The sequence below is a fragment of the Neovison vison genome, chromosome 1 (genome assembly GCF_020171115.1).
Source record: "Neovison vison isolate M4711 chromosome 1, ASM_NN_V1, whole genome shotgun sequence".
Taxonomy (NCBI): Eukaryota; Metazoa; Chordata; class Mammalia; order Carnivora; family Mustelidae; genus Neogale; species Neogale vison.
This window is the reverse complement of record NC_058091.1, coordinates 73484258-73506202: the sequence shown is the minus strand read 5'-3', so window position 1 is coordinate 73506202 and position 21945 is coordinate 73484258. Positions and strand designations below refer to the sequence as shown.

General features: G+C 37.4%; 1 protein-coding gene across 1 annotated transcript; it reads right to left on the bottom strand.

Moving 5' to 3' along the window:
- Positions 1-1335: 1335 nt before the first annotated feature.
- KIAA0408 (KIAA0408 ortholog) lies at positions 1336-18921 on the bottom strand. Its single transcript, XM_044249260.1, has 6 exons — positions 18687-18921; positions 12402-12640; positions 8038-8397; positions 7869-7948; positions 4049-5378; positions 1336-1933 (listed from the first exon to the last, which is right to left on the bottom strand). The coding sequence occupies exons 2-6, from the start codon at positions 12534-12536 to the stop codon at positions 1760-1762; spliced, it is 2079 nt and encodes a 692-aa protein (XP_044105195.1). The 5' UTR covers positions 12537-12640; positions 18687-18921; the 3' UTR covers positions 1336-1759.
- Positions 18922-21945: the final 3024 nt, after the last annotated feature.

The window sequence follows — 21945 nt, the reverse complement described above, 5'->3', positions numbered from 1 at the left end:
CTCCCAAAAAACAGAAGTCCAGGACCAGATGGTTTCACAGGCAAATTCTACCAAACATTTAAAGAAGAGTTTATACCTATTCTCCTCAAACTATTCCAAAAAAGAGTGGGTCTCTAGCCCTTACTTATCATCTGCTCCAGCTTCATACTCCAGCCATTTTATTCATCTCAACTCCTATAAACTCTCCTTATTGGAAAACATGAATCTGTCTATCATCACACAACAGTCTTGAGCCTTTTAAGGCAGTCTGGGATTTAGAAATCATTTACTTTACCTCAGATCATGATGTATAATGCAATGAATTTCTCTTAATTATTAAAATATATCATAAGAGGAAGGTCTTTGAATACTTATGTCACTAGGCTTTCTCAACCTTTCTGGTAATAAAGAAAAGCTTAAATAGAATTCATATCTAATACCAAAGTTGGTTTTATAGAGAGACAATGGAGAGCAAAGTTGCTTCTAAGATCTTCCATATAAAAATCCAAGCACTTCAACATTTATACTTCCTTCAGTTCTCAATATAGATCTTATGTGTTCACTGGATGCAAATTGTGGCCAAAATACACATTTCTGTTCTTATGCTACTCATGGATGCCAAGGTTTAGTTTAAGGCTTTTTTTTTTTTTTTAAACGTAGAAACTGTAAGAAATATATTATAATTCAGCTCTCAATCAAATACCATTCTTAATATTTCTTGTTAATTAAAAAAGCAAATTAGGTTTTGTCTACTAATTTTGTGGAAAAGTTAAAAAAAAGAAAAAGGAAATGACTTACCTCTAAATATGCCTTCAAATAAAGAAGCTTAACTAAAAGCTATACAATTTAACAAAAAATTAGAATTCAACATAACTGAATTTCTTTTCATATCCTATTTAAGGATTATTTGTTACTGAAGTTGACAAAATAAGATCATTTTTAAGTCCTGTTATTTCTAAGGCTGTCTCATAATATGGCTCTGGGGATCAAGTACTCAGTTAAAGCCATAATAGACTACCGAATGATATACAAAAGATTTTGTGAACATTTTATGTTTGCTTTAGAAGCCTGAACTACTAAACCTATGACAACTTTATTTATTTAAGAGAGTAAACAAGGAAATCAATGGTATTAGTCCATCCTTATGTCAGTTAAGAAACTATTTATGAGCTGTATTTAGAAATCTACCAAATGTTATTAATGTGTATAATTCTTAATTTTCAGTGTAGTTGGGGCCCAGAAAGTGGTCAGTTAATATAATTACCTCAAATGCCTTAAGTGGATACCTATTAAAAGGTATACAAAATATAAATAGTACTGTATATTTTCAAAAATTTTAAATAAACAGAAAGATACATAGGTATACAGGTTATAATTTCAAAGTCAACACTAGCACATATGTTTTTCTTATCTAAATACATACTAGGATACTTCTCATTGTAACACATGCATCTACAAACACATGGCCATGCACATAACCTTGCTTTCTGCCACTTGCAAGAAAGTTAGAATATACAATATAGTACATTGTTTCAACTTAAAATCATATTGGCAAATTAATGAGGATGGCATTAAAAAATTCTGATCTAAGAAATCAAAATACAGGAAGATAATTATTCCATAGATTAAAAACACTGAAGACTGATGGGAAGTTAAGATTGAAATCATTTGTCCCAGTGATCTTGAAAGACAGAGAAGAGAGACAGGATTGGCTGTAAACACTTGGAATGCTCTATTTGGCAATTAGGACTTTTGTCATCTAGCAATCCAGGCCAGAGACTCAGACCATTGATGCTGTAGATCTCAAAGAAATGGTATAACTGGGGGCAGTCCTCCGCACGGCAGGGGGCGCTGATGGAGATCTCGAGGCCCATCTGGAAGGGAGACGGCGATTTGCTGGTCTAGCCGGTCGGGAAAATCCTTTTCCACGCGAGGATTTCACTGCCATGGATTCCTAAGAGACAAAGGAAGACCTCCATCTCACTATACAAGCACCAACAATTGATAATATATTAATATACTAATTGCTTAATATATATTATGGATCCCAACTTCAAGGGTGATGGACTAACCTATTTAGAAGCAAGTAACGGCACGGATATCTGAAGAAGGGGATTGTCTAATATTTGTGGTCTTGAATCAAAAACATCTCACTTTTAATGAGGAATATGGTATTTGAAAATCCTGTAGATCTTTTCACACTGCCACATTTTAATACAATTGATCTCTTTTTACGACTAATTATGAGTTCAGGATTCAAACATTTGTGTTAGATAACTTTGAAGATGGAACTATACGTGTTTATTAGTGGGACATTAGGATGGTTTAGTGTTCTTAAAAAACAAAAAGATAATATTGTATAAGAGAGACCGTGCTCATTTATGTCAAGTTATTGGCACTTTCAGAGGTCATAAGCAAAAGGCACACAGATCACCGAACGATTTATCTGATGCTTTTTTTCCCCACCAAGAACCACTATTACTACTTCTCAAAAGTTTCAAAATTGTCACTAAAATATTTCAAAATATAACTTGTTAATACAGAATCATTATCTATATTGGGCATTATTGGATGACTTAAAACCTTTTCCTTCCTGTCCCTTCCTTTTCTTTAATATCTTCTTTCTTTTCTTTCTACTTTAATGGAAGAAAAACATTCTTAGACCTTTGTAATTAAAAAAAAAAAAAGTTTCCACTACACATTTTATACCAGTATTATTATTGACTTTCCCAACAAAGCCTGTGCTCTTTCATCTGAGATGGGTAGTAAGGATGGCCTCTATTTCTATGACAATAACCTAAAATTTCTTTTTCTGTCTTTGGAATCTTATTTTTTTTTTAGATTTGCTCCCACAGGTGGGGAAGGGGATGAAAAACTACACTTAAGAATCTATGGTAGAGGACCCCCACAACCAATGCAAAAATGTAGCTGATGAGTATTTAGCCAGTATCCTATACGTGTTTCCATTTGCCATCTGAAGCTTACAGGCCTCCCAGGTATTTATGGACTCAACTAAAAAATGGAGAAATACAAAACCAGGGTAATTACTTGTACCTTGTACAAACAGGCAAGGTTTCTGGTAAAATGGATAAAAACTGGTATTTTTATGAGGTTGAAAGCCGCATAAAAATAATTTTTTTTACACCAGAAGAAGACAACCTGCATAGCTTAAAACTATATTGCATACACACTGAATTTTGCAAAAGTATGATTTTTTTGAAATATTAGCTAATTATAACAACCTGTGATCATGTAACTTTTTGTAAATTATGCATAAAAAGGGATTGTTGGATAGCTCTTTGTTATAAATATCAATCTCTTCAACTATCTTTTCCTCCTACAGCTAGGGAAAACTATATCCTTTTGCAAACAAGACTGGAACAAAAAAAGAATAACAGTTTATTTAAATACTTTTTTTGGAGGGGACAATTTTCATGTTAGGAATTTACACCAATAAGAATGACCTTAAAAAATTTTAAGCTAGAATATTTTATTTCCATGTACCGCCTTTCTGCTCCACAAAAAAAAGAGAACTTTATAAAGCATTATTTTACAATGTGTTAGACCCATAGTCACATCCATGTGACTAATCCCATGAGAAAAAACATGAATCAAATGTTGGGAATGACTGAACCAATCATAGCCAACAACTGAAAAGTGCAAGAAATTATTTGAAAAACATTTGCAATACTCTTTTAAAAATATAAACACTAAAAGAATAAAATTCTATAAACCAATAAATGCACATTTGGAATGTTTTTTCAAGAAAGAAACAACAAACATTGAATCTTCTTGAGGCTCTTGGTTCTACTTATTTTATTTATGTTGTCCCAGTTCAAAATTTTAAAGAAGTTATAAGGTACTATTCGCAGTCTTAAAAATCGTATTTTAAGAGGTTCATGTTAACAATTCTAAAATTTATACTTATTCACAAATAAAGGATCAAGAAATTAAGAATACGTCAAACCATGTGCCTACATTCTATTTATATAAATGGACTATTGACTGAACTCTGGTCACTGCTGCAAGTAGACACAGTCCTCTCAATGCACATTAATTGCTTTCTCACCTCTGTTATCTTTCTCCAGTCTACTCCTTGCTTCACTTGCTGTGCTCCACACATAGTTGGCTTTTGCTGAAGCTCTTGTTCTAACTGAACTATTTCTAAATGCTGACTTAATGTGGGCCCACTGCTGACATCAGCATTACATCTGGTCCAGTTATCCTGGAAGCATTTAGAATTTTGCACTGCAGATCCTGTGGATGCCTCATAGGTTTTCAGCAGCTTTTCCACAACACCGTAATTTGACCTAGGATCAGCTGATCTTGGCCGACCAGACAAATTACTGGGTCTCCAGTCATGCTCTTGGAGCATATTGCGGTAGCTGCTGGGGCTCATGTGTTCCTGCATTTGTTTAACGAGGCCTGTTGTGGATATTGTGGTGGGATTGTCAGGCACATTTTCTCTGGGTGCAGGCACGTGGACACTGGTTTTCAGAATATCAGACACATTGTCATTTTCTGAGATGTTACCTGTATGAGTAATTAAGGTATCACAGGGCTTAAGATCTTCAGATGATTCTGAGTAGCTTTGATTTTGCTGTATTGCCTGACAATTTCTATCAGTTCTAAATACGATTCTGTTAAATTCATCAGTCTTTGCTGCCAGTTTTTCATTCCTAGTTGTCTTCTTAAAGCCACAGCTGAAACTTTTAAGTGGGCCACTGCTCTCTGTCACCAAGGAGCTATAGTCACTGCTTATATGCAGATCGGGATGAGCTTTAGTAGGGTGATCTGGAACCATCTTTTCACACTTTGGCTTACTGGGAGTCAAGCAGGTTTTCTGAAACCACAATGGAGAGGGACTATTTTTTGCACTGATCCCAGGGTCATACGACCACATGCTAAGTCCAACATTTTCATTACATGAAGGCTTGTTACATATTTTGACTTTGGGGGCCAAAGAAGGAGACACGATACCATCTTTCAAAGTCTTGCCTTCATTTAGACACAGGATAGGCATCTCATTGTGCCTCAAAAGGAAACCAGAACTGCAGTTCCTTTCATCTTGACCCTCTTGGGCCACCTGGCTGCAGTGATCTAAACTTTCCTTCAAACTTTCATGAGCTTTTTCGGAATAGGAGCTGGGAAAATTTCGAGATGTGCTTCTTGGAGGAGGAAGTGGTGGAATTTCATTTCTTTGCAGATCAGTTGTATCAAGTTCACATGTCTTCAGAGAATTGCTTTGGAGCACATTGGTACTTAGGTTCTTCCTATTTTTCTGCTTTTCTTTTTCTAAATTGAGGGGAAGAATGCCCTGGCCATCATTGACCATGTGGTCTCTGTGAGGCATATTAATTACATTTGGCATTTCCTGAAGAAACGAATCTGACTTCATCCTAAACAATTATAAAACATGATATATTAGTGATAATTTTATTTAGAATGAGTTCTCAAAAGAAACCATGGCTTAAGCAATGAATTTCTGCAATAAGAAAAGGACTCCCAACTTCCTCAAACAGCATTTTCATATAAATTCTCTAGTCAGAACCTCCAAGTCCTCTTTCTTGAAAGATAAAGCCCACCTCCCAATGTAGCATTCATGGTCTACATGCTCTGACCCAAACTATCTTTCCATTATATTCCCAAACTGTCTCTTACACTCAGACTAGACTGTGGAGTCTTTGGGGTGTCTGCCACCGGTCTTCCCATTTCTACAGGTTCCCTTCTACCATTTTCTCATCTCTGCTCTGCCTACTGAATGCCTAGTCATTATGTCATGTGAGTTCAACTTCCTTCTCTTGGATTTGAAATGACATTCTAAACTAAGCAGTGTGACAGAAATCTGAATACAAGCTCAGTGAAACATGAGTAATACCAAGTAGAAGGTGTCATTTGGGCTTGAAACAAAAGTAAGAAGGGGTGGGGGGTGGGAGGTTGAGGGAACAAGGCTGTGAGTATTAGGGAGGGCACGTATTGCATGGAGCACTGGGTGTGGTGCAAAAACAACGAATACTGTTACGCTGAAAAGAAATCAACAACAACAACAAAAAAAAACAAAAAACCTCTGAACAGTCAATTCTGTTTGTTGGGGAAAAAATGCCTCAGCAAAAAGTACACTGAAGGAATAGTTCTCAATGTCATGTCTAAATGGGACTTTTGGGGTGTGATCCTCAGAGAGGAGTGCATGTCGTTCTTATGTGTATAGGAGAGTAAACAAAGTATTTGATGAACATATGAGCAGAATGTGTTACTTATTACCACTACCCATTGAAATCCAGTTATCTCTTCCATTTGGGAACATGGGCAACTAAATTTCCAGGCTCCCAGTTATAGGGGTGAAACTATGAGACCAGGGAGCATGAATGATGTGGGTCATTTCCAAGCTAGATTATTAAATTGCTGGTGTAAGACCTTCCAGAGTTCTCCACCCCCATTTCTTCTGCTGACTTGATCATGGAAGCCCATGTTAGACTGAGATGTGCTTTCGAGCCTGAGTCTCAGTGAGTAGAACAGAGAAGATTCTCCCAATTTAATTCAAGACAAACATGTAGCTTCCATAAACATTAAAAATGTTTGCTTTAAAAAAAAAAAAAAAGAATTTTGGGGGTGAATAAAAGGGCATATAGGCAAAGTGAGCTACAATAAAAATAGGTGGCTCTTTAAGGACTAGAGAGTACTTTGGTATAGCAGGATCATAAAGCAGAGTGGGAAGGAGGAAAGAAATATTAGACTAAATTGTAATGTAAATGTAATGAATTAGTATTACATACTAATTCAAATACAATATTTGAACTATCCTTCTGAAGTGTATGGTGTCACAAGGAGAACTTTATACCAGTTGTGGTTTGTAAAAGAAAATTGGCAAGAGAGTCTTTTCTAAGTTCAATCAAAACAAAAAACCTAAATAAAGCAACAAGATAAATCCACAAGTTAAATTGATCATACTGATAAATATAAATCATATTTATATATCTTCAGCTTGTAAAATGTTACAAGATAGAATACAGTAAAGTGCAGATAAATACTCAGTAATGGAGAATGGTAGGCAAAAACAAAATGGCCAGGTAGAGGGCAAAATTATGTATAAAATATAGTTGAATAAAAAAATCTATTGTAAGTCAATACAAAAATTCTTTCTGAGCTTCTTAAGAGCTAAAGAGAACTAAGGGTATTCCTAAGAGCTAAGAGAAACACTGTTGCTGTTTCTAAGAGGAACATACTCCTTCACTAGGAGATGAATGTTGATCCTAGAACAATCCATCTTTACTTACCTTGTAGAGAATTCCAATTTATTTTTTTAATTTGGTGAAAACTTACTTTTATAATTATATAGGTGCTTCTAAACTGAAATAGCACCATTTACTCTCATCGTATGTGTGTGTATGCATACTTAAAATAGGTTGTTCTGAATTATGTATGCTTCCATTATATACATGTAAATGTAGAGAAATAAATGACTTAAGTATTAAATACTCCACTAGAACATCATTATATAATTAAAACTCCACATCGTTAATTCTTAAGATCTTTTAAATTGGATTAGCCCCGCTGTGTACTCGTCCACCAGTCAACACTCAAAATGAGAAAGAACTACACATTATTACATTATTACATTATTCTGGAGAGTGTCCCTTAACCAAACACCAAAAGAGTGCAGTATTCCTCACAATCAAATTATGGAGACAATGAGAAGATTTGGTTTAAGAATTAGTAAGCAGAGAAATGTTCAATTAAAGTTTTTATCTCCTATCTAAGATAACCCTTTAATAACCCATGGTTAATTCACACGAACCAAGTATAAAGAGGAGGCAGTTTAGATTCATTCACTGAAAACAATATTTGTCTTGATTTTCTGATAGAAAATAATCATAGCTATATCAGCCCACCTTGTGTGGTTGGACCGCTTTCGGATTTCCTCTTGAAAGCTGCATAACTCTTCACTAACTTTGGCAAGTTCTTCAAGAGCCTTTATACATACAAGCAACAGCACATTAGCGCTTTGAAATGTGAATATTTCTTTAGGAACAGTTCTAGGCCAATCACAGTCTTACTTACCAAGTTCAGGGCCCCAGAACACCTCCTGCTCTCTTCCCTCCAAGTCCTCGGACCAGGGCAGGCCTCACAATCTTTTTGGTTCTCTGTGGCCAAAGGATCCATAAACCCTACTTTGGACTTTTTTGTTGCCTTTTGTTCCTTACACATTTGATTTCCCTCGCAGAGTAAGCTCTGCTCTGTTTTATTTTCTTTTTCCACACCATCCCTGTGATTTATCCCTGTAAATTCACATCGCCCTGAACTAGGGTCATTTGGAGATTCCAGCACTTGATCTCGAATTGCTTTCTCACCATCATGACTGATGATCTTAGCACGTTCATTCATGTTGATTTTCCTCCGAAGCTTTACTTCATGGCAAAGCTGCAAAGAAAACAAAGATAAAGCTTTTTTCTCCTCCTAATTTACTTGGTCAATATTTTTCATACCAAGCACACTATTTTGAGTTCCCTTTGCCATATTATGATATACTAACTACCCTGGGGTAATAATGCTCATGCTTCTGAGTAGTGCTTCTAAAATCTGATCAGTCAGGGGTGCTTGGGTGGCTTAGTCATTAAGCATCTGCCTTTAGCTCATGTTTTGATCTGGGGATCTTGGGATTGAGTCCTGCTTTGGGCTCCCTGCTTGGCAGGAAGCCTGCTTCTCTTTGTCCCACTCACCCTGCTTCTGTTCCCTCTCTCACTGTGTCTCTCTCTCTGTCAAATAAATAAATAAAATCTGGTTTAACTGATACTAAAGTGATATTTTAAAAATATATGATTCTATTTGCAGCTAACGGTGAAGTGTCTAAGCAGTTGACAGTATCATGTAGTGTTCCAGTTCATTCCACTCCCTAAGTGGACATTGTGCAGCTGAAGGATGTTTCCATTGGAAGATATGTTGGTGTTACTAAGGTATTGCTAGGTACCACTGAGTTTTTTTTTTTTTAAGAAGAGATTTTTTTCCACCCCAAAAAAGCTTTCTCAGGTACCTGGGTGGCTCTCATTAAGCGTCTGCCTTCAACTCAGGTCATGATCCCAGGGTCCTAGGATTAGGTCCTGTGTGCATCAGGCTCCCTACTCTGCGGGAAGCCCACTTCTCCCTCTCCCACTCCCCCTGCTTGTGTTCCCTCTCTTGCTGTGTCTTTCTGTTAAATAAATAAATAAAATCTTAAAAAAATAAAAAGATTTCTTATCCTGATTAAAACACATGTGACCGGTCCTTTATGATACGAGAACTCTAAGGCTTCCATCATTTATTAGTCTATGTTAAAGTGGACCCCAAATTATCTCTTGATGAGAGTTTAGTTTAACCTGCAGTCACTCACACAACTCACTCCTAAATATAGGAAGTAAGTAGCCTTCCTCTTTAGGCTTGAGCTGTGGGAAAGCTTGGCAAATTTCAAAGGAGTTTTTCGGATAACTATTTAAGCAAATGACTACATTTTATGGCCACAACCTATATCTATTCAAGGAAGACAATACTGCTGTTCAATATTTACTCACATATCAGAGAGAAGCACTATGCTGAGTTGGTGGCTGAAGTCTATACAGTACATATATTTCCATAGATACACATCTATCATTGGATGATCTCAGATTAGCATCAAATTATAGCCATGGAGCAATCATTTTTGTCCTCATAAATTACTTGTTCTGAGCTCTTGTGGGCATTATGATTTGAGCTGACCTTGAGAGATCTGATACAAAGCAACCCTCAAAACTTTATGTTAAATCTAAGGATGCTTATGGTGACACTGTCTGCTTTTTAAGGAGCTATGGGTAAAAACAAAATTGCCTTATTTTCAAAATCAGGGACAAAAGTACTATTCCTGGGAAACAGGTTTGCCTTTGTCTCCTGAATACTGAGAAACATGCAACTTCTAATTTTTATGTTACTACAGAGATAGACTTGCTATATGTAATTCACATAAGAGCCTTCCTCCTGTCTTCAACTCATCTTTTTGTTCTGTTTTGTTCTGAAATACTTTACCTCATGTAAAATTTTATATACCATCTTAAATTCTCTTAGGATTTAAGTGAGGTACGGATAAGCAAACAATACATTATTGATAGAAAACAAATTTATTTTGTATAAGAAAATCTGTGTTACTCCATACTCAGCACTTGTTTATGGTTCTCCGATCATTTGAACAAAGGTGACAAGCAGAAAAGACTGCGATGTGATTAAAAAAAAGAAAGAAAGAAAGAAAGAATTCCAGAAACCAAGACCTCTATTTAGAGTTTCTATCTGGATTACTCCAGGTTTCCGAATACATCTGGGTTTTGCAACAGCACTGCAATGATTGTGGATAGTGGCTGAGCAAAGAGCCATTAGCATCTATCTTAACACTCAACACTGGATCCTCCCACTGGAAGATTATCTCTTGGAACCAAATCACATGTGCACATTTGGGAACCCACAATTCTCTAGTACATGGCTTAATAACTTGTGTCTGACTTAATATGCACAACTTAATGATATATGTTAAACAAATACAGTCTATTATGCTCACGGAATGTTATAATTATTTTCAAATGTTGATGTTTAATTTTAGTTTAAAAAAATTCTGGATTCTCTCACATGTGAGGATACTTTCTTCCTGTTCTCCTCAAATTTTTCTACCCTCGTTTGTAGCCTGTAAGACGGACATATTAAAGGTACATTCTTATGGGCTACAAAGCTGGTAGTGGAAAAGAAATATGTATTAGTATGATAAAGGGAGTACAATGCTAGTATTCAGGTATGAAAGAACATTATCTATGGGTATTCTGGGGAAACACATTATGCAAACATACTCCCAGTCGTGGGGCTGTATATTTCTGGCAAGACACAAATAGCACCATGGCTACTATCCAAGATGAAGAAAAAATATTACAGCCTTCTATCTCCTTGATGCAGAAAGAACAGTATTTCTACAAACTATCATCCTATGTTTAAAACACGTTTAATGCCTGCTCATCAAAAAAGCTAATATTTACCATAGATAGAATCTTCAGAGTTGTGAGAATAATTATTTGACAATACAACAGTACAATGTCTCACCAGACAGCAGATTATTTTAGTTCTATTCCTTAAACAATTGGCTAGACTAATCCTGACTCCTTAATTGTTTTATTATTTTTTTGCTTAGATGCTAGAATTATCTGGTCTTCCAAACCTTTGGGAAGCAATGACCCATGACTTCAGGTTTCTGTTTGGAGTTTTGGATTCTGATTTGACTTAGACATCTCCTTGTTTTCATCCACTCTTAGTCTTTGGATAAAGAGGAGTTAAGAGAATAAGCAAAACATCCTTTCCAAATTACAGAGGTATGACCACTGGATTCTCATTTCAATTGAATCACAGACTCCACGTCTGCCTTCTCAGCTCTGTTACAGGAAGAGTTGAATAGTTACTTTTTAATTTTTCCTTGTAGTGTGCCGATTTGTATTTTATTCACAAGCAATTACACGGCTGTTAAAAATATAAATATTTATACTGAAAACACATAAAGCACCAGCTTTGATAGCCTGTGAATAAAGGCCAAGGAGTCTGTTAAAAGTATCACTTTGGCAACATGCACAAACCACATGACAACATGGATGGCACTAGAAGAAAGCAAGATAAGTAGAAATAATTTTCAGTTGAAACCAGCTCAAAAATACATCAATGTAAATACTTGAAGGAAATATTCCCGGGCCAACAGGGAGGGATGGTTAATGGGGATAAAATGACTATTTGTGTCAGAGTCATGACATGTTGTTTTTCAGAACCCATTTCTTAACAAATGTGCCAATAAATGTGGCACATTCTGCCAGAATAAATATCATGTCCACCGCCATTTTGATATACGACACTCCTTTCGATTATGCTGAATAATCTAATATGTAATTTCCTTTAGTAGACATGATTCATAAATCATTTCAGGAAAGATCTGTATTTTAAAGCCCAATTGTAATTTTGCTAATATATGTTCCACCAATTACATTTTTCTTACATTTTCCTCCTGGGCCTTGTGCTTGAAAATTCATGCAAAAACAAAAACAATAACAAAACTCTTTTTTTTTAAACAACTCGTTTTTGATACCAAGTCACTTTAGTCAGAAAATAATAAATTGCTACACTTTAGAGTAACATTTAAGTTCTTAATTTTCATGCAGGGATATATATATATATACACACACACACACACACACACACACACACACACAACCACCTCGTCTCTTCAATACCACTGGATAAGGTTCTGCTATTTTTGGTCTAGTAAATGTCATTGAGACTCGATGTGCATCTCTTAGGTAGAATAAGGAAAACAGAAATAGTTTCCAGTACAACAGAATCTCAAACAGAATTTTCATTCTGAGCTTTCAGTTTCAACGTATTCAAAACAAACCGATTTGTACCTCTTCTATCTTCTTCTGCATGATTTTCCATTGACTCTCCCATTCCTTCCTTTCGTTGTCAAACTGGTCCAGTAATTCCATCTTTTCCTTGTGCCAGTTAGCCTCTGTGTTCTCCCACTGCTTATGCAGGTCCATGGCAACCGTGTGAGTGTTAGTGAAGGGGTATTTCTGCTTGTCTCTGCCTTCTCAACTGTTTCTTGGAAGCTTGGAGTTGTTTTATTCAAAGCAGTCTCGCTTGCCTTTAAAATAAAGCCCAATATAAACATAAGGAGAAAGAGTTCCAAATCCATTTGCTTTTTGGAAACATGTTATCACTTTGTTAAGAGCCATCCACATAAACAAACTATAGGAAAACCGTACTTAAGACAGAAGATGATTAACAATCTGCTTAAGAAGAACTAACACAGTTGGGACACCTGGGTGGTTCAGTCGACTAAGTCACTGACTCAGGGTTGTGAGTTCAAGTCCTGCACTGGGCTCCATGTTGGAGCCTACTTAATTAATTTAAAAAAGAAAGAAAGAAAGAAAGAAGGAAAGAAAGAAAGAAAGAAGGAAAGAAAAAAAGAATTAACACAGTCAAAAAGTAAGTATTGTCCAAATGGTTTTTTTCCCCTTTCTCAAATGGATTTTTCCCCCTTTCTGAAACAACTCAGCAAAATTATATTGTAAATGCATATGTAAGATGTAAGCATTCCTTTAACCAACCTCCTAATCTAAAGATGGAATTTTTGTGTGACTATCTAAGAGTAGAAGTATGAAATTCCACTGGGTGGTCTGTCCTATCCATACAACTGTGGTAGATTCTGCTGCAACAGAATTACTCCTGTTTTTGATGCAACTGGATTGTGTGTTTCTGTGAATTGAAGTCCTGAGTAGTACAGGACCACAGTCTCCGTTTATATTCAGAGTCGCAAGCCCACGACAAACGTGAGGACTGTAGTGATAAGACCCCTTAGTTGATAGTCAATCTGGGTGGGACTGACATAGCAGCAAAAAATGAAACTGAATCATAAAAATATGTTCATTATTTTAGTTCATCAAGTAAAATGTAAAAGCAGCAAAGCCATCCTGGGAACCACATGCTCTGATTTCCTTCTAATGGACCATATACCACAATCTGTTTAGCCTATTGAATACAGAGCACTGAAGAAAACACTGCTCCATTTGCAAGGATATCCTTGATCACATTAATCAGTGACTGAAATAATTAGATTTCTAGCATTTCCAGTATGCATATTTAGGCTTTGAAGATGCAATTTATTTAATTAACATTTATTTATTTATTTGGATGGCACGTATGTGTGTGTGTGGTTGGAAGGGGGTAGGTGGAGAGAATCTAAGCAGGCTCCATGCCCAGCACGGAGCCCAATGCAGGGCTTCATCTCATGACCCTGAGATCTTGACCGGAGCTGAAATCACAGGTTGGGCGCTCAACTGACTGAGCCACTCAGGCACCCCTGAAGATGCAACTTAAAATACCAAATCAGTAATTCTGTTATATGTCATCTAAAGTCTCTGAAATATATTTACATTAAAATGGATGCTACTTAAAGGGTTGTTACAAAGATTATATGACACACGATAGGCAACATCGTTTGAGAAATCTACACATTTTCCCTAGTTCTTCCTTTAAAAAATCATGGTCTGATTTCCATGAAAAATAATTTCGATTAAAAAGGGCATATGGGGGGGGCGCCTGGGTGGCTCAGTGGGTTAAGCCGCTGCCTTCGGCTCAGGTCATGATCCCAGAGTCCTGGGATCGAGTCCTGCATCGGGCTCTCTGCTGAGCGGAGAGCCTGCTTTCCTCTCTCTCTCTCTTTGCCTGCCTCTCTGCCTACTTGTGATCTCTCTCTGTCAAATAAATAAATAAAATCTTTAAAAAAAAAAAAAAAAAAGGGCATATGGGGACCTGGCTGGCTTGTTTGGTGGAGTGTTTGACTCTTGATCTCAGTGTTGTGAGTTCAAGCCCCACGTTGGATATAAAGTCTACTTAAAAAAAAAAAAAAAAAAAGGAAAGAAAAGAAAAGAAAAAAAAGCAGACTGACACTTTTTAGTGGGTGGAAAAGAGTATTTAAAATGTCTGAATCACCACTGAAGGTAATGATGGCTATTGGAAATCTAGCTCTTTGGTTATCTGGGTCATGACCGAAATGTGTTAATTTACCAGGTGGCTGCTAATGCTAATTACAAGCACAGTGACCCCAAAGTCAACAGCTGTTTGGGTATCGGAGCTGTGGCATGAACCCGACATAACTACTTAGCAAGCCCCATTTTGTAGTGGCAGAAGATGACCATGTATTTCACGTCCCAAATGTAAGATAAACATTGAAGACTAATTTCATTTTTATCAGACTGTTCTGAACATGCATATCCAAGGGGTAAACTGCTCCAAACATATTTTTTGAGCTGCAATCTATCAATGAATTATAATAGACTAATAAGGATAAAAAAGAAATGAGTGCCCTAGACAGGGCTCTACCTTCAAAAACAGCCCATAAATATTGCGATCTACATTGTCATTCTCATAAACAATTTGCTACAGAGCCTTTGTCATTTTTACCGACTTCTTTGACAGTCTTAATACTGTGACTAATTCAGTCAAGAAAAGAAGCTAATTTCAGATCTGAGATGCTCTCATGTCTCATTTTATCCACTCAGCCATGCTGTTTTTCTAGTCTCATGCTCCATCTCCTCTATCGATCCTTTTGTCCTTTTGCTACCTTCCACACCTGTGAGCCAGTGACCAGTGACCACAGTACCCAAAGCAAGTTGCCTAAAATAAATACGTCAATGAAGATCTAACAAAACGAAGATAGTAAAGAATATACACAATCTTGTTTTCTGTTTGTTTTGTTAGATCGGTCATTAATCTTGATTACCAGTAATCTTTAAATTTCATCTACTAACTATTCACAGGAAATGCACAGTGCCTATTTTTTTGACTGGCAGACTGCTTCAAAGCTATATGTAATTGATTGTGAGCTGAAACTCTCTTGCTCACAATAGGTACTTAACACTGAGGTTTCTTAGGGAGAGTGGAATGGTTTAAGACCTCAAGAGGTAGCTGCAAAGGTAACCAAGAAAATTATAGAAAGGGAGCAGATTAATTTCAAGCTACCTGGAAAGAAGGTGTTATGACAGCCCATGTTTTGTCCTGTTTCTAAGCACAGGAAATATTCAGAAATCTTCACAAAGTTTCTCCTATAGTTACATAGCAAATGGACCCAATTTTCTTTCCCTTTTCTAAACTTTTTTTTTTTTTTTTTAAGATTCTATTGTTTTATGAGAGAGAGAGAGAAAGAGAGAGAACAGGAGCGGGGGTGCGGGGAGAAGCAGGCTCCCTGCTGAGAACCTAAGGCCCTGAGCTCATCATGACTTGAGCCCAAGGCCTATGCTTAACCAACTGAACCACCCAGGCGCCCCTCCAATTTTTCTTTCTATTGCTAACTCTTCTTCCTGAATCACTTCCAGACCAAGGCTAAAAGGTGTCAGATTATTCTTTTTTTTTTTTTTTTTTTTTTAATCTACCTGAAGGTCATCCAGGAAAACTACTTCAGGCTTGCTTTTTGTAACAGCATTATACATGAACCCAGGTAATGTTGCCAAAGCAGACAGAATCCTGCACTTAACTGCAAACAGCCAAACTCATCACTTACTTTGGATGAGGGCCAATCTACAGAGCTTCCCCTTTCCATGTCCAGAGCAGTATCTAGTGCCAGGAAATGTAATGGTTATGGATCAAAAGCAAGCCTTTGAAAGAAAATTCCTATAGAGCAATATCTGTGCCAAATTTTGTGGGAGGATTTATGTTGTCTTCCTAGCATCTATGTCATGTCATAATATGACAAACATAATATGACTGAATTTATTGCTTTCCCCTCCAGAAATACAATGGGGTCCATAGAGTAGTAGTGAGGATTACATGAACAAAAGAGGGAGAATGCTTAATAAAAGTGCCTCACATGTTTTTGAATCCTAGTGGGTGTTCAGTAAATGCCTGTTTCTTGGTTTTTTCCTTCTGTCCTTCCCTTTTTCTTTTCTTCCCTCCCTCTCTCCTTCCTTGCCTTCATTTTTCCTTCTTTATGTTTTCTTTCTCTGGAATAAAACTTACAATTTTCACCTTTATTTAATTAGAAATTTAATAGGAACAAATCTGATTTTGCAGACTCTCATATTTTCAATGACTTTCTTTTGCCATCAGTATTTTTCAAATATGTTAAGAATACATGGCAAATTGAACATTTAGGAACTTTTTTTATTGTTAATAAAAATTTGAATAGACAAATCTCACATTAAACTGCTTTTATTATAATTCTCCTTAAATATTAAAAAAAAGTCCAAGTAATAGGGCAACTTTGTAGGAACATAATGTCCTATCATGAGAAGTTACAGGGTAAAGTGGTTCAACAGATTTTAAAACTCTGTTTCAGTGCTCTCTACTGAGGCAAATATAAAAGTTCTCTTTGTTCCTAATTGTCATACTTTTCGCCCATGGATATTGGCATCTACGTGGGAGAGGAGGAAGGATTTGAGCCATCTGCATCCCTCTCTGTGTCTCCAACTCTGTATCATTTTGGTTCATGCAGAATTTCATTCAGAATACAAATTTATTAGAGCAAATATAAAAGGATCGAGTGAACTGCATTAGTCATGCATGTGTTCTTCCCTTGACAAGGCTAAGGTAGCATTATATAATCTATGTAACCTACTTCTGAGTCCCTGAGGCTAAGGCAGGAAGCCAGAATTGTTGGGTTGCGAGTGGGTAGCCCAAGCATGGTGATGGGTGGGAAATAGTTCTGCTTATCTTCTGTCCTATAAGCAAGCAGCATTTAAGAGAAACTTAGGAATCTCACAAAAAATTAATTTCCCAAATCAGTCTCAATTTGGTCATGGTAACACTTCTTTTTCTAAGGAGAGCTCCCCCCACCATCCCCTTCTCCCCACATTGGAAACTGGACATCAGCCAGACAAATGAAACAGTGTTACGGGTGCTGACCCTATGGCTACTTCTCTCTTCTGAGAATTTTGTTCTGAGTATTTGTTTCTTGGTCTCCTATTTCTTTTTTCTAAACATGCTACTTTTCATATAAAATCAAAGGTTTTTCATTTGTAGGAGGTTACAAAGGAATGTAAGAATGCTACACATAGTAGGTACAATCAATCTCACAATTCCTAGAAAAATCATTGGCCCTAGAAATGCTTTGCTTCTCTTTAAGCTTGAGGGAGGAGGAATTCCTATGCCCACACCCATTGCCGTTAGGCACCATTAGTCTCTAAGACTCTAGCTCTTTCTCCAGGCTGTTACAAATCACGTGCATCATTTCAACAAATTAAGACCTTACTCCTCCCCTATTGTTGAAAGATGCATCTTTCAAAGACAACCACGATTTGATTTCATGCAGGGCAAAAGGGAGTATTTTCTCATTGCTGTTTCTTGTTATTTCACCATGGTCCTCATGTTTCAAAAGGCCAAAGCAATAATGCTACATGCAATTCTGAAGAAATCCTTCTTGCCTTCTCATTTGATTACCTTCTCTTTCCTTGTTTTTCTTCAGTTATACACTCATGCTAGAAAACATCCAGGATTAAAAAAGAAAGAAAAAAAAAAAAAACAAAAGAAAGCTTCCAAGATAGAGACACGCTGATTTTACTTTTCTTAACTTAGAAAACTTTTGAAAGGAACTTCTGTCATGGATAAATAAGTATCCAAAATTCATCAACTTAAACAACAGAAGATGTAGTGTGAGATTCCCAGCTAACCGCAGATTCACGGGTTATGAATGGCACGCACTTCCACTCAGATTACAAAAGCACTAGTCATGGAGTGAGCAAACCATCATCTTGAATGAGCTACATTTATTTTTCATTGTAATTTTCAAATACCAACAATCTCCAGGAGTGTGAACTTTACTCTGTAAATGTAAACAGTCTTCATCCTGATGAAAAACAGCATTCTCATAAATACATTTAATGAAATTCCACAGTAGGTGAAGTACTGCTCGAAGTACTGAGAAGCAGTGCTTGAAAAAGACCGTTTCAGAGGGTGGATGTCGCTGTCAGCCCTGAGTTGGGAAATCCACCCACAGCAGCTGAACCTTGCTTCCCCGGGAGTCAATAAAATCCGCTACTCCACCCCGCTCACTGTTTTTAAGCCCAGACGCAGACACTGAAAGAGGCAGATGTTGAACTAACCCTCCACTTAAACAGTGTCCAGAGTTTAAGTCATATCAGCAGCAGCCCCTCTATATTTTGCCACAATGAGTCACTTGATAGAAAGAAACATACCTTTTTGCTCTGGGGAGAAATCCTATGGATGTCCCACCACAACTAGCAGTGGAAGGATAGCTAGGTTTTGTTGTTGTTGCTGTTTTAAAGATGAAAGTCTCAGCTCGGTGTATCTTGCTTCTTTGCAAGAAATGGGAGTGCAAAATCTGTCCAACCATTCGACAGAGCAGTACTGACAAGTCCCTTAGAATCCTTCAGCCCTTTCACAAATCAAAAAGCTGCTCAGCTCGGTGTCACAGCAGCATCTGAGACGACTGTGACGTCAGTTACTTGGAGGCGGCCTTCAAGCCCGTCTTCCAACCCGAGCTCTGTAACTTTAGAGCGGCTCATACTCTGGGTAAACAACTCCAGGTCCAGGACATTTTTAGCTTTTATAATGGAGCCCAGTATTTTCCAACTTGCCAAAAGAGCTGGTGTTAATATCACACAATGACAATGGCCAATTTTAGATTTCATTTGGGAAAGTCAACTCAGTTTTTATAGGCAAGAATTATCTCCTTGCATACCTCTCTCTTTCCCTTTTTCAGCTAGAGTCAGAAAGCCCTTTTCAGTGCCTTGACAAGTAGGTGTCTGTATGTGGCAGAAACACAGAGAGCCGTCTCCAGAGATGTGTGAAAACGTATCAAACGTCTGACTTTAAATAAAGTGGAAGCGGGACATAGGGAAAGACCAACATCATGCGCTTCACGTTTCTATGACAGCTTGCTCTCTGTAATGTCTGTGATGTCTTCCCGCCAGAGGAAGTCAGATACCATGGGAAAGAATGATATTTATCATGGGAAGAGAACAACCACCACCACCACGAGATACCCATGTGCTTGCTTTCAGCTGAGGTGTACCGCAGCCCGAGTATATGGAGGGGCCCCCTAGACCATGGCCCAATCAATCTATCCTGGAAATACTGGGAGAGATGCCTTCTCAGCAACATTTCCAGGTTGTGACTGAACTTGTACACGCATGCCTCTGCTCATGTTCGGTTTAAATGAGGTGTAAGAAAGTGTCTAAAACAGTTTTGTGTGTATTTCGGCAAATAAGCCTATTAAAGGTTTAAATACTAAGGTCTTGGGGCACCTGGGTGGCTCAGTGGGTTAAGCCGCTGCCTTCAGCTCAGGTCATGATCTCAGGGTCCTGGGATCGAGTCCCGCATCGGGCTCTCTGCTCAGCGGGGAGCCTGCTTCCCTCTCTCTCTCTCTGCCTGCCTCTCCATCTACTTGTGATTTCTGTCTGTCAAATAAATAAATAAAATCTTTAAAATAAAATAAAAATAAATAAATACTAAGGTCTTACTCTCAAGTCTGAAGAATTTCCTGCGTGGTAATTAAAACATTACACATTCACTTTCACATGAATTTTTTTTTTTTTTGGCCTGGTTCCAGATTACTAGGAATATTTTGTGGGAGTATTTTGTGAGAGCTCAAAAGTTCAGTAATAATAATCTGCTCATGGTAGCACTTAAGTGCAATTGAAGGAAATCATGCTGTGTTTCAAAAGCCTGCCATCATTTCAAAAGCAATAACAACATAATTGTTATAGCAGTAATAACGATTACTCAGGGAGAGCCCGCTCTCTGCAAAGCTCTGCACTAAGTACTTGGAATATATCTTTATCCTACTTCATAGTCATAGCAAATGTATCTGTTGATATTATTCACCCAGTCTTATTGATAAAACCCTGAGATATAAAGTAATTTCCCAAAATTCATAGAAAGCTGCCCATGTGGAGGAATAGGGTTTGGAACTTGTTGATTTAACTGGAGGCGGGGAATTTTGTCATGGAGATCTTGGTTTCCATCCTACCGCCACCACTCATCTGTGTGAAATTCCGAGTGTGTTTCTTCTGTAAAGGGATACTTCTATTTACTTCCTGAGGTTGTTGTCAGAGTGTGAGGGGATACTTTTAGTGCCATGCACCCCCAAAAAGGTAGCATATTCCTGCCTCTATCCTTACCAGGACAGGAGGAAAATCCTGGAGTGGGGGAAAAGGATTGCCACAAAGCACCTATACAGAATTATCTGGTAACATTTCTGCCCCTACAACTTTCTTCCACTCTGAACCTCTTCATTTCGATGTGTCCTTTGTAAATATAATTAAGACTGGTTTTTAAATCCTATCGGAACTTCAGATAATATGTGGCTAAGTTATGGGAGAAATGATGTTGGGCTATCCTCTGTACTGTCACTCAACAGGACCAATTCCAATACCCTCTTCATGGAAGTCCTAGTAATTATTTATCATAGGTACTTCATCTGCTTCTTGTCATGGTAAAGCTCACCTGAAATTATGCAGATCCAAACTAGGAATTTTGACAAGAATTTCACTCCACGTCTATCACTTATTCTAGTGTTTACCAACCCTTTTCGTTGAATAATTTTTATATGTATTAGCTTCAATTTCCATGCCATATACACACACACATATATATATAATGAAAGGACAGGAAGTCAATGAAAAATTCAGCACAGGTGCTTTTGAATCTTTCCACGAAAAACATTTTTTAAAACTTTAAGAAAAGTTCCTACTGTTAGGTACATAAAAGACCAAGGCTGGTATACTTAGCCCCTCAGGGATATCTGGGTACCTTGAAGTGCCTGACATTTTCAAGCTGATGTCAAGAATGGCTGAAAACTTTATGGCAAAAATGCAATTTGTGGTATAATCTAGATTGCTTTTAAACCAATTTATAGATTTATGCCTTCAAATATGAAATTGACCCAAATCATTGCTCTGTCTCTTGGAGAGAATTTGGAAGAATCGCGCAAATCTGGTGCCATACTAATCTTATCTCAATGTAGAACTAATACGTGAGGACATGAACAAAATAACATTTCATGTCAAGTAAATGCAGCAACACCAGTTAGGTGTCGAGAGACAAAAAGGAAAATCCCAAAAAGGACTTAACAAGGTCTATATGCATAATAATTTTATACCACAGACGATAACATTTTGGAAAGGGTGAAACAAAAACATTGAGTGCATAAATGTCATGGCGGGTGTTTCTAGATGTAGAGAATTTTAGAGCCAGAAAGGACCTCTGAAATCATCTAGCCAACCCTCTCATTTTACAGCTGAGGAAGGAGGCCCTGATGGTACGTCATCGGGTCAAGGTCAGAGAGCCACTTACTAGCAGTGCCGGGAATAGAATCCCGGGTCTTCTCATTCTTGGTGGAGTGCCTTGAAGTTTAAAAGGCCAAGGAGTTCAAGGGAAAGGATTTGGGGCACGAGACATTGATTTCTGGCCTTGTCAACTTCTAAATTCCGT

Bases quoted from the DNA above. Each gene is read 5' to 3' on its own strand.
- KIAA0408 (XM_044249260.1), bottom strand. From the start codon at position 12,536: ATGGACCTGCATAAGCAGTGGGAGAACACAGAGGCTAACTGGCACAAG. The intron at 7,949-8,037 runs GTAAGTAAGACT...GTATGTATAAAG, and splicing joins GTTCTGGGGCCCTGAACTTG to GCTCTTGAAGAACTTGCCAA. The intron at 1,934-4,048 runs GTGAGAAAGCAA...TTTGTCTCTTAG, and splicing joins ACTGGAGAAAGATAACAGAG to GAATCCATGGCAGTGAAATC.